The following is a 15,688-nucleotide window of genomic DNA, read 5'->3' on the forward strand; positions in this document are numbered from 1 at the left end:
GTCCAACAATGTGATTTATGGTAAGGGCTTTGGTCCTGTGGTAACTGTTCAACCTCAAGAAGGACTGGAGACGGAGGTCAGCTACATGGGCAGTCCATCCTGTCTATATGGCAGAACCCTACTAAAGACTCTGCACAGGCCTAGGTTTCACTGGTTGGCAATATTCTGTGCACACCATTCCATATCATTGCTGGAGAGTTGGCACAGACTCCACTGGAGAGGAAAACCGCAAGTTCTGTATATGGGACTTTCCTAGACCCTAACCCATGTGTCTCTTCTGTGGGTTGATTTTAATCCATATTCTTTTGCTGTAATAAACTATAACTGTGAGTATAACAGATTTCACTGGGTTCCATAAATCCTTCTAACACATTGTTGAGACTGAAGGTTGTCTTAGAGACCCTCAAACTCGCAGTTGTGTAAGAAGTAAGCTTGGTCTTGCTGACTGCCCCCTAGTTTACACTAGCTCTTACACATTTTTCCTTCACTGTACCTACTCACTCCATGGCATTCTCCACTCATCTTTTTTCTTCCACTTTTCTTAAATTTCTTGCCATATCCAAATATATCTATTAAAAAAAAATCCCATTCTTTCAGAGCCCTGCTACGTATACCCCTTCATGCCGAATTTACTCATCTTGTAAGACTCAGTTTGAGGGTTACCTCCTCTCTCTGTAAGCTTTCCGTGTAATTTTTGTTTGTTGTTGTTTTGCTATGCACTGAAGACAAACAGATCATACTCCATTTGCTAATAAAATCAGTCTTCGAAGGCTACAGGGCTGGTGCTGAGGTGTAGGCACAGCACTCCAACCTTGATTGCCTTTCATGTGAAACTTGTATAATAAGCACCATTGATTCTATCCTCATTAGTTAGAACAAAAGAAAGAGGGCAAGAGGGAAGAAGAGAGGAAAATGGAAAGAGAGATAGTATGTAGGAAGAGGTAGAAAGAATAGGAAAGGGGGGAGAAAAAGGAGAAACTGAGTCTCAGTAGATGATAAAATTATGACTCATACCCTAGTATTTGACTTTAAATCCAGTGACTAGATAATTAACTCTATGGTGAAATGTACTATATACCTAAAGAAATAGAGATGGGAGAGCTAATGATTATACTTGTTTTACAAGTTTTGTAAGCACTTCTTTTTACAAGAGAGCCAAAGAAAACATTGTAGCTGTCAATATTCAACAATATTCTATCATAAATTGGAGGAACAATAGAAATACTGTGTGTGCCCTCAAAAATGTAAGTATTCTTACATTTCTTAATTACATTACATTTCTTAGTAAGTAGCAGTTTAAAAGAATTAAAAGTTATCAACTTTTAGATAAAAGGTAAAGAGTAATATCACTTAACAGAGCATAATAAATTAGAATGCTAACTCATTAAATAACTAATATAATATAGCATTCAATTTAATAAATTCTCACTGTTTAAAAGTTTCACATATCTGAGTCAGCCAAATATCCAAGCTATATTCTTTCTAGTTTGTAGAAATGAAAAAATTAAATCATTGTTTAAAATAAAAACACAAAGGGGTGCCTGGGTGGCTCAGCCGGGTAAGCATCTGCCTTCAGCTCAGGTCATGATCCTGGAGTCCTGGGAAGGAGCCTTGTATCAGGCTCTCCACTCAGCAGGGAGTCTGCTTCTTCCTCTGACTCTCCCCTTCTTGTGCTGTCTCTCACTCTCTCTCAGATAAGTAAAATCTTTTTTAAATAAATAAGTAAATAAAATCCCAAAGTTGTAAATAAGAAAAACCGTATAAGCCTTAATATACTTTACTTTGCCCATTTACCCAAATTGACTAAAGGAACCAGATAAATTGTCCAGTATCTACTCTCTACTGTTCTATACAGCCTCAGCCAACAGTGCTAGAATCAATACTTGAATACAAGCTGACTTGCTTCCAGCTCACACAGTTAAGGAACTAAAGGAAGTTGCTTAAATTCAACTATTTAAGTTTTTCAACATTATGAGTACATGGGAAAAGAGAAGGATCCTGAGTGTTCTTTTTAAAAAAATTATTGTGTCTTCATCATATAACAAGGAAGCACTAAACACTTGACATGTATTAGCTCACTTTACCCACACATCAACCCTATGTAGTAAGAACTATTGTTATCTTAACTTTAGAGTTGCTGAAAATGAAGCTCACAGTATTTAAGGGACTTGCCCCAGATCACACAGCTAGTAAGCACTGCACCTGGCTTTGGGCTCTAGAACAGCTGTGCTTTATTTAGCAACATTGTCATACTGGGTATGTGTGATTTTAAAGTATCCTACTGTGAATAACACATCTATTATGGATAAATAGATAAAAGCAAACTTATGCATAAAAAGAGAAATGAAGCTTTAACCTATGTGTAAAGATTTGGGTTAAGTGTCCATAAGGGGTTTTGGCAGAAAATCCTTAGAGTAACTGCAGCTAGAATGAGCTGATTCTCTGTTAACAATAAACACACTTTGGGTTCACGTCCACAGGAAATACTCTTTTTGGAAATAGCACTCTACACACAGCGATTGCTATATATGTGGCTTTCACACGCAGGGACCATGAACCTGAGACTGTTGTGCATGTTGAGGATTTGCTACATAGGTGGCATGGTGTACATTAGCCTGAAGAGGTAGTGCCGCTCGGTCCATCTCTGGAGGCAGCTCACCCACCCAGACTGAGCAATAAGGAAAGCAGACTTTGTCAGATAGGAAAAGGGATCTATCTCAGTCAAATCCTCAGAAAAGTCAGCCCTAAATAAATTTTTCCTTGAAACAGAATCATGTATTCAATAGGTTATACTTGGTTGTAAAACAAATGCATAATTTAGATAAATCTGAGAGAGCGAGAGCTCGTGCACATGAGTCTGGAGAGGGGCAGAGGAAGAGGGAGAAGCAGACTCCCCACTGAGCAGGGAGCTCCAGGTGAGACTTGATTCCAGGACCCCGGCATAATGACCTGAGCCAAAGGCAGATGCCCAATGACTGAGCCACCCAGGCATCCTGGAAATCAAAGAGCTTTTAAAAAGATTTTTCTTTTTGTTAAGAACTCACAAGAAGATGTTACGGTTACAGGAAAACTAAAGATTGTGATGTTCACTCTGAAATAAAGGAACATATTTTGTATTCTATAAATGAAATCTTAAGGCTGAAAGATATTATTTCCTTCATTAGTTCTGAATTTTTTAAAAAAATCCATTCAAAAATACTCAGTTTTCCTTATATCCTTCTTTGCCTGGGTTTTCAATATCTTGATAATGCTACCTTTTGAAATTATTAAACTCATGATACCAGCAGATGACAACTGTGAAGCCAGAAGATGTGTAGTGGGAAGAGGCTTGTTGTGAGAGATGGGCAGGCCTGGATTCGAGTCCCAGCTGTACAAGCCTGAGCAAATCCCCTTCTGTGAGCCTCAGTTTCTTCACCTATAATCCCTATCCTGCAGGCTCATTATGAACATTAGAATAATAGATGTAAAGGGCCAGGCAAGGACAATCCACAAAATATATATGTAATTAATAATGACGGGTTCTCTTCTTTTTGCTCTTCTCTGTGGTCCAATTTTAAAGAATTTGTAGACTTTGCAATCAATATACGTGCGTTCAAATGTTGGTTTTTCCATTTATTTGCCTGTAACCCCTGGGGTAGTTACTTATTCTTCTTAACCTTGGTGTCACCAATTCTATCATGGGCATAATCATAAAAATCCTGTGATGAAGTAGTGGTAAATATATATTCTGTACACATGGGGCTGGCACACATTAAGTTCTCAGAAGGTATGAGTAATAACAGTGTACTAACAGTGTACTAACAGTGAACTAAAAGATACAGTTTCTCTCCTCTTTATGGCTAATCAAAGCAAAATAAAGTAGCAGAAATGACTTGGTCAAGAAAAAATTTCATGAAGTTATACGTGACATGTGACCTAATGTAACCATTTCCCCATAAAACAGAAAATGCCTTCCAAGATATCTTTTAATTCACCTATGTGCTACTTGACAGAATTCTTCTCCGTCTACTTGTCAGTTTGGTCAGTCAGATAGAGCACCACCCCTTCCTTTGCACACCCTCCCTCTACCTATGTATATTTCATTTACTTCTCTCTTTCTTACTGTTGTTTAGTTGATTGGCCAAATTGACAAGTAGCTTGTGGAAATGGTCACTGAACTGAAATGATAGTTTTGTCAGAATGAATAATTTGGCAGCCCTGCTGATGTGAGACAGAGGAGTAAAAATAATAATAATAATAATAACAAATAAATAAATAAATAAATAAATAAAATAGGGCCGTGGTGATACTCTCTGTAGATCCAGCAGAGTTCCCAGGTTTTTCTCTTTGACTTTGGCTTTTTATTCTTAACCTTTGACAAAGGCACTTGTTTTTACACTTTGAGGCCAGAGACATTGTCTTACTTTGTTTCCACTGCTGGCAACTAGGACATTATATGGCAAATAGAAGATACCTTTTAAAATGCTGCTTAATAATTATATTAATCTGAATGTACATAGATTCCTGAAACGCTGTATCACCATACTACTAGAGCAACTAGCCAGCAGGCAAAACCAAAACACTGAACTATTCTCTAAACCTCTCCATTTGAATTAAATAAAATCCCAAACCCACTGGTAGGCAAATTGCATTTTGTTTCTTAATGACATAAATCTAGATGGAACATTTAGTATATGCTTGTGTTGTTTCAAGAAGTGCAAAGGTAACTCAGTCACAGTTTGCCACCCCCAAGAACTCCCACTTCAAATGAAGTCACAAGCAAAGCCTTTTCACTATACAAAACTTCCCTTTTATAAAGAGTTCGCTTAAAAATGTAAGTAATTTCTTAAAGGTCATATTTCCCCCCAAAATCGGTTTCTTCACCCTTACACTCTCATTGTACTGGGTAGAAGTTTTTATTGTTTAATGTTGAATTTAAGCTTCTGATGATTTTGAAAACATATACTTTTGCTGTTTGGAAGGAGAATTTTTATATAAGCAAAGAAGTAACAAGGTAACTTTCTTACCTTGTTCTTGTGCATGAACAGCACCCGCTGCCACACATAGCACAATAAAATGGAGAAGCAGTTTCCTAAAAAAAAAAAAAAGGAAAATTTTAGTGGATATTTACAACCTATAAATCATATAAAATCCCAAATGAACTCCAGTACAAGATTAAGAAGTGAGCTATCATTTTTCAAAAGATTTTATTTATTTATCTGAGAGAAAGAGAGAGAGAGAACATGAGTTGGAAGGTCAGAAGGAGAAGCAGCTCCACCCCAAGACCCTGGGATCATGATCTGAGCCAAAGGCAGACACTTAACCAACTGAGCTGCTCAGGCATCCCAAGAAATAAGCTATCATTTTAATTTATACATTATTTTAATACTCATAATGGTTAAAAGCAAGGGCTCTGAATTTAAGTTCCAGCTTTGTCACTTATTGTATGACTTGAGAACATATTTTTTATCACCCCTGTGTTTCCTCATCTGTTCAATCTATCTCATAAACTTTTTCGAAGATTAACTAAAAAATTCCATGTAAGGCACACAAAACAGTACCTAGCACAAAGGAAGCACTCAACAAACATGACTCATATAAATGATATGATGATGATGATGACTACATATTACATCAAAGCATCATACATGCAATTTTATACAAAGTAATATAAGTTTACACAAAGTAACAAAACTTATAGTCACTTAACTATAGGGGTTATAAACTGTGGAACCAGTGATTTTTTTTAAATGAATGTTTATATGGAAAAGCCATTTGATTATCATATCAAAGCCATTTGAATATAACTTGTACTAGATTCATGATGTTTGGGTTCTGAAAAGAACAATGGCCTGTATATATCAACATCAAACATTTTGGATTTGCAATAATTGTGAGCATGACACTTAATCATTGCATATCAAAATGTTCATTCACACTGATTAGCTGACTACAAATATTTCATGATTTTTTTTAGTATAGCCAAACTTTGGATAGATTTTATTGAGTAGCCTTCATAATTGGTTATATCTACCTCTCCAGTAAAAACCAAAGAGATAATTTTAAAAAGTAATGCTAAGCTTGCTGAAAACAATAGCTGATCACCTAATTCTGTTTTTTATTTATTTTTTATTCTAACTCAGGGACTTCCCAAATGACATTTCTGTAAAATGCAGTTCTGTAAGGAGTGATTACAAAGCCCTCTGAAAATATTTATTCTTTTTATTAAGTTCCTGGTATGCTGACAGTAATTGGTACATTCCCTGTTTATTACCAATGATAAATATGTTTTTATCTTTTCAACTAGTGTAGGGAGCATGTTAATATAATCTTTTACAAAATGAGTCAACAATATGTAATTATACTCTTCTCCTCAGTATAATGGAACTGTCACTTATATTAAAACAGCCTTAGCCATATTTTAGTGGGTGAAAAAAGTATACTCTATGGTCATACTCAGTACAGAGCACAACTTTTATATGACAAAGTTTTGCTAGAATACTTAAAAATGTTATCAATTCTATAATCTAACCAACTGAACAATTACAGAAATTGCAACTGATCTGGGCAAGCGAATAGCTGACCCATATGTGTTAATAAAGCATATAAAAGATTCCTATGTGTGGTGTCATCCATTTAAAACAACAGTTCTCAAATGTTAGTTTGCTAAAAGAATCACCTGAGATGCTTGTGAAAATGTAGATTCTGGGCTTGCCTCAGAGATTATGATCCATAAATTCGGAGTGAATCCTCAGTTTGTATACATCTTTAACTAGGTGATTCTAACAAGGATTGTGCATATATCAAACTCTGAGAAAAAGCAATTTAGAACATTTACTAATTATAGTCACACTGTACCTAAAATATACAAATATTATTTTGCTCAAATCACAGATATCTAATTACATGACATAAGATTATTTGACTCTTGGAGGGGATTGCTGTTTTTTGTTTGTTTTTGTTTTTATCTTTTTCTCTTGCTCTAGATCAGTGGTTTCAAACTTCACCACGCAGCAGAATCACCTGGAGGGCTCGTTAAAGATCGCTGGGCTCCACCCTGAGAGACTCTGACTCACCAGGTCTGGGGTGAGGTTTGAGGACTTGCATGGACAGCAAGTCCCCAGGCAATGCTGATGCAGTGAATCTGGGGTTGATGCTATGAGGACCAGAGGAACAGATGACACTCCAGGGTTGATGAAGGGCCTACCCGTTTCAAATCTGGTTTTTACCTTCCACTGCACAGTGGAATCACCTGGGGAGTCTTAGAAACTACTAATACTTGGATTTCCCCTCTCCACCCATTCCCACAGAGATTTTAATTTTTCTCTGGTACAGGGATTCTTAAACACTCCCCCCGGTGATTCTACTGTGCAAGTTGAGGACCGCTGTGTGAGATTAAAATGATAACTCAAGGTTCTCCAAGATGGATCCCAAAGTGATCTAGAGTTTGAGTAAAAAGAGGCTCTCTTCCTTTCAACTTTATATTTTCAACAAATAACTGGCAGGATATATATATCAGTGAGACTAAAAAATAGCTCAGGACTGCAATCACTGAAGGAGAGTACAGCAGATTATGCTGTTTTAGCAGTAAATGGGATGTGAAAGGAATCATGTCTCATCTGCCCAAGGTAATCTGGCTCACTCAGAGTTTAGAAATAACCCAACAGGCACTCCTCTATTCAGAGGAAGCTAACTAATCAAGAGTACAACAACCAGCAGTATTCATTTAGCAATTCAGCCAACTCACAGACTTTCCCCAATGACCTCAGGGGAGAAAAATAAAAAATAAAGTTCTTTCTAGACATGTTAACAAGTCCATTCCTGGTGTAAGGCAGGAAAACCTGAACACATCAAACATCACCCCTTAGCCAGGTGATCTTAGGGGATTATGACAAATCAGTTGAGCCATACCTTATGTAAGTGTACCTAAGTATTGAAACCGATGACTAATAGAGAAGTAGAGATTGATGACTGGAAAAAGACTTTTTCCTTTTTTTCTAATTATGTCCCAAACTAACAGCCACCTAAGGAAGAACATATGGATATCCATATCCATAGCAATATGGATTCCATTACACCTACCTCCCCTCCCCTGAAGCTACAGCCATATCACATTATACTGTATTTCCTGGAGAGAGCTTATAAGTGTCTTAAAGGCCATCCTCATCTCCACCTGTCAGAATCTTAAATATTATCAAAGCCTAATTTGAATAACATCTGCTCCATGAAGTTTCCATCATCTCTAAAGATGCCTGGATCTTTCCCTCCTCTCTGTACTCTTAATGCTTTAATTGTAACTTTATTATATCTCATATATGTTGTACCTTTTAGGATTAATTAGTAAGTAAATACCTGAACAAGCAATAGGTCTTTACCTTTTATCTATTGCTTACATGAAATTGACAATTAATAAACATTTTTAACCAAGGGAGCCACCCAGGCATCCCTTTAAAAATTTTATTTATTTATTTATTTGTCAGAGAGAGAGAGAACACAACCAGGGGGCAGGGAGTAGGCTCCCCACTGAGCAAGGAGCCCCATGTGCAACTCGATTCTAGGATCCTAGCTAGGAAAAGGAGTACTGTTACTCCTTTCCATTTTGAAAATGTTTATTAAACAGTCAGTTGAGCATCTGCTAAAAGGAGTAACAGTAACATCGCCCAGTGACTGAGGAATTCAATTTTCCCGTATGGATCTAATTCTTTTAACACTTGGGAAAAGTAAAGTAAAATAAATAAGAGTACTTTTATTTGGCTGTCCAAAGAGTGAAAGAAGAACATTGAAAAATATCTGCTACAATAGGCTAAGTGGAAAGGCTTCTTTTTTTTTTTTTCATTGTGACTGTTTTTCTCATTTCTGAAGTGGGAACACAGAGAAGACATCATGCTTAATTGACATACTCAGTTAAAGAGCCAAACTCCATCATTGTATGAAATGGATGTCTAATGAATCCAAGCTTTCTGGAAAATGTCTAGGTGGGCTGGGCCTGTTTATTTCTTTGGTTTTGCTCCCCTCCCATGACATCACATTTACTATGCATTCACTTAATGAAGAAAAAGTGTCACATTTCCACATTAGCAGTAGACGGAGTTCTCAAGGGCATCAGCTGCACCAGGAATGCATTTAATGCTAAGACAGGCAGGAGTCATTGAATAAGTTAAAATAAAAACTACATTAGGTTGGAGAGAAAACAGCGTGATAAATAAGAAAGTAAAACTAGACTGAGAGTCAAAAGACTAAACCTGGTTCTACTTCTAACTTACCGTGTGACGTTGGGCAATTCACTTCAATGTTCTGAGTCTCGGCTGACTCATCTATCATGGGATAAGATACTATAAATTTCATATTGTGCATTCTAAATATAAAACCCTAGAATCTGTGTGTATAGTAGGATCCTGTTAGTATACTAGCATTAAAAAACAAAGATCAAATTATTTAGCAAGATGTTCCATAAATCACTATATATAATAGACATGATGTTTAACCACAAATCTGGAAAGGTCTTCCTGAAGTTCTGGCCAATACTCTTTTAATTATGTAATGTAAAATCGTCTACTAAGCTTGCTCATTTGTTCACATATTTACTTTCACAAAAAGTCTAATTGGTATATTAAACATGACTATTTTTCAAATATTCAAAGCATGTCTGCTTTTGGTCACTTTTCTGCATGTCTGAACTGTATGTCACTAACAGGATCTAACAGAAGTACATAGATTCAGACATTTCACAAAATCAGACCAGATCTAAAAGAAATCAACAATATGGTAACAGTCAATAAAAGTTCAAAAACATACCCATGATATTAATATGTGAAGATCTCTAGGAAAATATTAAATATTTCTGTGTCTGGTCTGCTAGCCACATTTTCAGTATGACAGAAGCCACAATCAAAACATAACCAGATATGTCAGAGGTGAAGGCCTAGAGGGGACCAGACAGGAAATAGATATCCAAAGACCATACTCAGAATATTTCAGGAACTAATATCCATCCCAGGCATCTTCCCTAAATAATTCTTAGAGCTATTCAACTTTCTCTTTATCTGAAGGGTTTAAGTTACTTTAAGAGAATCCCAGGCATCTTTTTGTTTAGGGCACCCAGGAGACTCTCACATCTTGTGTTTGTGGGCTACCAAAGCTCATTCCAACATAGATTCAAGTTACAATTTTAAGAAGGACTTGTGACATCTTACGACTAGGGAATTTTTTGTGTGTATGAGTTGCTTATTTTAATTTAAACCATTTGGAAAAAGGCAAAATAATCTGAAAACCATACATGTGAAATATATCAATAATTTCAGCAATTACCATTATACTACATTTACAAGCCAAAAACTCCTTTAAGTTATGACAACTTTACAGATTTTGCTCTTTATTAGATGCAAAGATCCAGAAATAGTAACATTTTTGTCCTTTGTTGACCAAATAACTGAAGATCAGTTCTCATCCCAGCAGTGGGGTTAAAGTTGAATGATTCAGGGCACAGTGAAGTGTTGTCACTAACTTATATACAATGAATTTCTGAGATTACCAATTCAGCTCAGTAGGTACTTGTATAAGTAACATAGTGTGAAAGATACTAGAAGTTTTGGTTAAATTTCAAGCAAACAGGCAATTCATGAGTAGAAGGGAAATAAATGCTTAAGAACTTCAAGTAATCAAAATGCCTAGAATCTAGTCAGTAACAGGGAAGAAAAATAACTCAGCTAGTCCAATCTCATAATACCCAACAGAGCGTTAAAATGATTGCTGCCTACCCTCGCAAAGTTCCTGGCACACACTCATGTTAACTAAAGTTTTTTAAATGAATGAGTCAATATTCAGTTAGCAAGACTATCAGGTGGTCTTGAGTTTCAATAAACATATAACTTCTCTAGCATCTTCAACATGCTCACTGATCCCAAGATCAAGAAGTCAGGTCATCCTAACCTCCTTTTATTTAGCTGAGAAAGTAATCCAGTTTAAGGACCTTTCAGAATCTGGTCTCTGGTCTCCAGATGCAGCTCCAGTCACTCCTCATCTAGAAAGCGTGGTCTACAACCAACTTTTCACTTCTTCCAGGCCCTCAAAAGAACTATGCCATCTCGCCTCTCAGTCTTTTACTGCTCTGTCTGGAAAGTCCCATGCCTTTTCCAATTAGGTCTCAGTGAGGATTTCATTTCCTCTGGTCAGCCTTTCTTTCCAGGATTACCCTTCCGTATATACCCCACCTACCCAGAACTTCTAGGTGTCCTCCTCTCTCATTTTTGTATACCTGGTTGTTCATTTTCTGTTTCCTATACTAACCTGAGCACATTGGGAGGGCAGCAGTTGTGTTTCTGTCTTGCTCCACCATTGTATCCTCTCTGCTTAGAGCCATGCTGGGTACATAGTTGGGGCTCAGAAAACATTTGTTGAATAAATGAATGAATGATTGAGTGAATGACTGTCCGAATAACGTTAGCCTTTTAGGAGAATGAAAACGAAACGGTCTTTACCTCACTTCTTGCTCAGAGTTACAAATATAAACTCCTAGTTGCAACACATGGCATGGAAACTAGCTATTTTAATTTCCATAATAAAATTTATATTTTTCTCCTGCCACTTCACAGATTAACCAAGCAGAATATCTAAGCAACACTCAAAGCTACAATCCCTCTCCTTGAGACATCAGCTTATTTTATACATCTACTTGAAAACAAAGATAACTAAGCAACTTTAAAGAACGGAGTTTCATGCCAACTAGGAAGTAGATGTTTATATCCAAAACTACCCCTCAACCCCGACACACCTTGGTTATAGAAACCCTTTAATTACAATAATAGCCTTCCTGGGGGACTTTCTGATACTGTTAAATCATTGTATCTAACACTGACTTCTGGTTTTAATTTCCTTTTATTACTACCACAAATTCACATTAGGTAACTCACTTAAAAGTTAGCCTCATGAAACAAAATGTTTTTAAGGATCCAGTTTTAAAACTGCAAATGTTTTTGGGTGAGTAATCAGAATTGTGATTAAAAAAAAAAAAACTGCTCCCGTTTTTACAAAAAAAGTCACTGCAGAAGGATGGAGGAAAATTAAAACCTCAAGGATTTCATTAGGGACTCTAAGGTTTAATTCAGTGGACTGACATTATCATCAGCTAATCAGCTGCCTCTACCAAGTCCCCTCCCTATAGGGTTGGTAGTGTGTTTTTTTTTTTTTTTTAAGATTTTATTTATTTATTTATTTGACAGAGAGAGCACAAGAAGGGGTTGGGGGGGGGGGTGGCAGGGAGCAAAGGTAAAGGCAGAGAGATAAGCAGACTCCCAGTGGAGCAGGGAGCCCAGTGCCCAGCTGAATCCCAAGACCCTGAGATCCCGACCTGAGCCAAAGGCAGAAGCTTAACCGACTGAGCCATCCAGGCACCCGGTAACTCTTTATGGAAATTTGATTTTTTTGAGAAACAATTTTGTCAGATCAGTAACTACTCTTTCCCCTACTTGGCGTGTGTATGGCTGGAGCTATGAGGGGGTGCAATCTGATGTAACCTTGAATTACCCTAAACTCTCTGCAGCCCATCCCCACTGACAACTGACTTGACTACTTCACATCAAAGGAGGCTGCAAGTTTCCTCACGGAGAGACCTTCTGGACCAGTGCCTTCATCCAGGGTCTCCTATCCACCCCAATTCTCTCAGCAAAGGTTCCTTTCCCGTTCCACGTAGTCTTATTTTTCCTCAGTTCCTCCGTGTAATCCATTCTGTTTGGTTTCTCTGCCTCCCTCCCCCCAATCATCTGGACCCAATTTACAAAGCCCAAACTGCCCAAAAATTTACGCAGGGCCTTTTCTGGGAGCGTCTGGAAGGGAAGTGTAAGCAAGTCAAGACAGAGGCCAGGAGCAGAGAAGATCTGCTTTAATCCGAGAAGTTGGTCACCATTACCAACCCCGCGGATGGCTGGGCAACGGCGCAGGCCTTACCCAGTGGCCAAGGGAAAGCCCTCTGGGTGGGACCTGGCGGAGAAGGCAAGAAGCGCACAGGAATGAACGCGGAGGTTGCGGGCCGGCCAGGAGGTTGCGGGCCGGCCAGGAGGTGGCCGACCTCACCCAGCTTCTCCTGGTGGCTGGATCTCCGGGGGCCCGACGCTCATACCACCACCATTCCACCGGCTCGGATCAGCGGAAACATGAGCGGGGTCCCGCAGGATCGGCAGCGCAGGGAGCCCGGCTTTCCGACCGGGTCCACGTTGAGGGGCTTTTATTGAGAAATGTGGCGGGAAACCTGCCTGGGACGCCGGTGCGACCCGCGGGAGTCGCCCTGGGGAAATTAACCCGCATTGGGTGAGCTCTTCCGGGATCCGGGTCTGCCCGGTCGCCGGCCCCTGGCCCCAAGCACGGGACTGCGAACTTTCCTCCGCACTGACTAAAGCGGCTTCGGGCGCGTGGGGAGGCGCGTCCTCAGCGGGGAAGCCCAGCTGTCCGAACTCCCAGGGGTCAGAGCAGAGAGCGCGCGAGCCCCAGCCAGCGCCGCTGGGAAGCACATGTGCACACAAACAGTGCCACAAGGCGGTCTCTCCCGCGCCCCGCCTCCCTCCGCCAGCCCTCAGCGGTACCGGCGGGTCTACCCCTTACCCTCACCATTTCTCCCAAGGGACAGCTTCGGGGCAGAAAATGACCCCAGCCGCTTTTGGTTCCTCCGGCTCCAGGGGCCAGAAGCAAACTTCCAAAACCCACTGACCTCTTCCAGGGGGAGCAGGGCAGCCAGCCAAGGCACGCACTCCCCTCCACGTTGTTTTCCCAGTGAGGGAGGGAGCAGGAGCAGGTACGGCGCCCAAAGAGGAGGTGGGGTGCCAGTCCGGGCCTGCGCGAACACGCTGCAGGAGGAACAGCCCCGCCCCCGCGTCCAGCCCCTTCCCCAGTGACAGGCCGAGGAAGCAAGACGCTGCCTCAGCCCCAGATGGGCAGCACGTGTGTTGGCCTCCTAACGACAAGAGCCGATTGCTTCCGAGGCTAGCCGCGCCCCGATGCCCGAGATTTTGCGGGTACCCTCTCCTCCAGTCCCAGCAACCGCGGCCCACGTCTGTGTCCCGCGGTCCAGGCTCCGCGCACACAGCCCAGAGGACCGCCGGCGCCCGGGCAGTCCCCAGGCTGGACGCCCGGAGAAGAACCGCGGGATAGCAGAACCTCAGCCAGGGCCCTGAGAAAGGAGAAGGAAAGGAAGGCGCAAGGGCGGCGGGAGCCGGAGCTCCAGCCGGCGTCCGATCTGAGCTCGGGGAGTCGCGGGAACCGCGGCCGCCGGCACCGGGACGCGAGCCAGCGAGCTTTCCCTCCCCAGCCGCAGGACCTCTTTAGCATGAACTTTCTGAGAGATCCGCTGGCAGGAGGCTTCCTTTCAAACACGGTATTTTACAAATTGAGGAGACAAGAGGAGGATGCCACGGCTGCTCGCCGGCTCCCAACTTCGAAAAGTGCCAAGGAGCGGGGGAGCACAGATCTCCAACCCGCCCAGAGGGTCTGGAGGACGGGGAGAGGGGTGGGTCTAACCCTAGCCTCCGGGCGAGTGGGCTACTTACGTTTTTGCCGTGTGGGAGACCTTTCCACGCCTTGTCCTGTGGGCTCCTAAATGCATTTGTATGCATTTGTTCCTGCAGCGAAGCGCTAACGGAAAACAGAAGGCAACTCCGAACTGCTAAGGGTGCAGGTACTGGCCATGAAAAAGGAAGAAAAAAAAAAAAATCACATGAAAACGATGCTCCAAAACCGCAACAACAACAACAAAAAGGGAGGAGAGAAATAGGAAGGGGAAAGAAATAGCACCCAAAGGGTCGATCAATCAGCTAGGCTTAGTTCCCTAGCTCGGTAACGGACGAGCCCGGGGGGAGCGCTCCCCTGGGAGGGCGGGCGAGGAGCAAGACCTCACTGGCAGGCGGCGGGGCGCCGGCAGCAGCTGGAACTCCGCCGCGAGCGCAGCCCTCGAGTTCACTTGCGGTTCAAAGGCGACTCTGTGACTCCAGTGGAGTCCTCTGCTTTGGGGCTGGGAGGAGAGAAGGGCTGGAGGAGGGAAGGAGATGAAGGGTGGGGGGGGGGGGGAGTCCTTGGAAACAACCCGCGCCTGAACATTTGTCAGACAAGCACACACACCCACTTCGGAAATCTGGTCCGTGAGAGGGGGCCGGTGGCAACTGCAGGCGCTCAGCGTTGACTGCCGCCGGCTGCTTCCCCTGGAAGAAGAGGAGCCCAGCAAATCCGGCCGGTGTTAAATTTCACCGCTCACTGACTTGCAATGACATCACCAAACACAGTGCACACCTCCCCCCTCCGGCCCGCAACCTACCCCCAACCCGCGCGGGGGGTCCCGCGCCCGGGTTCGTGAAGCCCCGGGCCCGCCGCGCCTGGGGAGCGCCAGCAGCCGCCCCGGCGACGCCCGCACGCTCTCGCTTCCCACGCCACCCTCCTCGCTGTCCCCGAAGCTCGGAGGTGACTAGTATCTTTCCTTCGTCCCCTTTTCAGCAGTCCCCAATGTGATGTCCTCTTACATGTTCCCTATCCGTCTTTTTCTCTGTCCTCCTCACGCATGCCCCTCTGAAATCCTACTCGGCGCAGCCCTTCATTTGCGACCTTCGTGCATTCTTTGCAGTGATGCTCGTGGGCTAGCTAAGTCATGTTATAAACAGACTGCGACGGTTCTCATTGCTACCTTTCCTTCCTTTCACGCTTGCCTCTCAGTCTGCCCCATGTACTCCTTTTC

At 41.9% G+C, this 15,688-nt stretch overlaps 1 protein-coding gene across 5 annotated transcripts in view; it reads right to left on the reverse strand.

The window, feature by feature from the left end:
• COL24A1 (collagen type XXIV alpha 1 chain) overlaps positions 1–15,191 on the reverse strand; it is a 411,639-nt gene extending 396,448 nt beyond the window's left edge. For 2 of the 5 annotated variants that reach the window (XM_045064804.1, XM_045064802.1), the window contains exons 1-3: positions 15,082–15,191; positions 14,514–14,644; positions 5,007–5,071 (exon numbers count right to left, since the gene is read on the reverse strand). In XM_045064804.1, the coding sequence (XP_044920739.1) occupies positions 5,007–5,071; positions 14,514–14,569 (121 nt within the window). In that variant the 5' untranslated portion in view covers positions 14,570–14,644; positions 15,082–15,191. Of the gene's footprint in view, positions 1–5,006; positions 5,072–14,513; positions 14,654–14,860; positions 14,985–15,081 lie in introns of those variants that run through there. The other 3 variants (XM_013056205.2, XM_013056206.2, XM_045064803.1) reach the window with 3 other exon arrangements.
• Positions 15,192–15,688: the final 497 nt, after the last annotated feature.

The sequence above is a fragment of the Mustela putorius genome, unplaced genomic scaffold, assembly GCF_011764305.1.
Source record: "Mustela putorius furo isolate JIRA1106 unplaced genomic scaffold, ASM1176430v1.1 tig00003853_pilon_pilon_pilon, whole genome shotgun sequence".
Taxonomy (NCBI): Eukaryota; Metazoa; Chordata; class Mammalia; order Carnivora; family Mustelidae; genus Mustela; species Mustela putorius.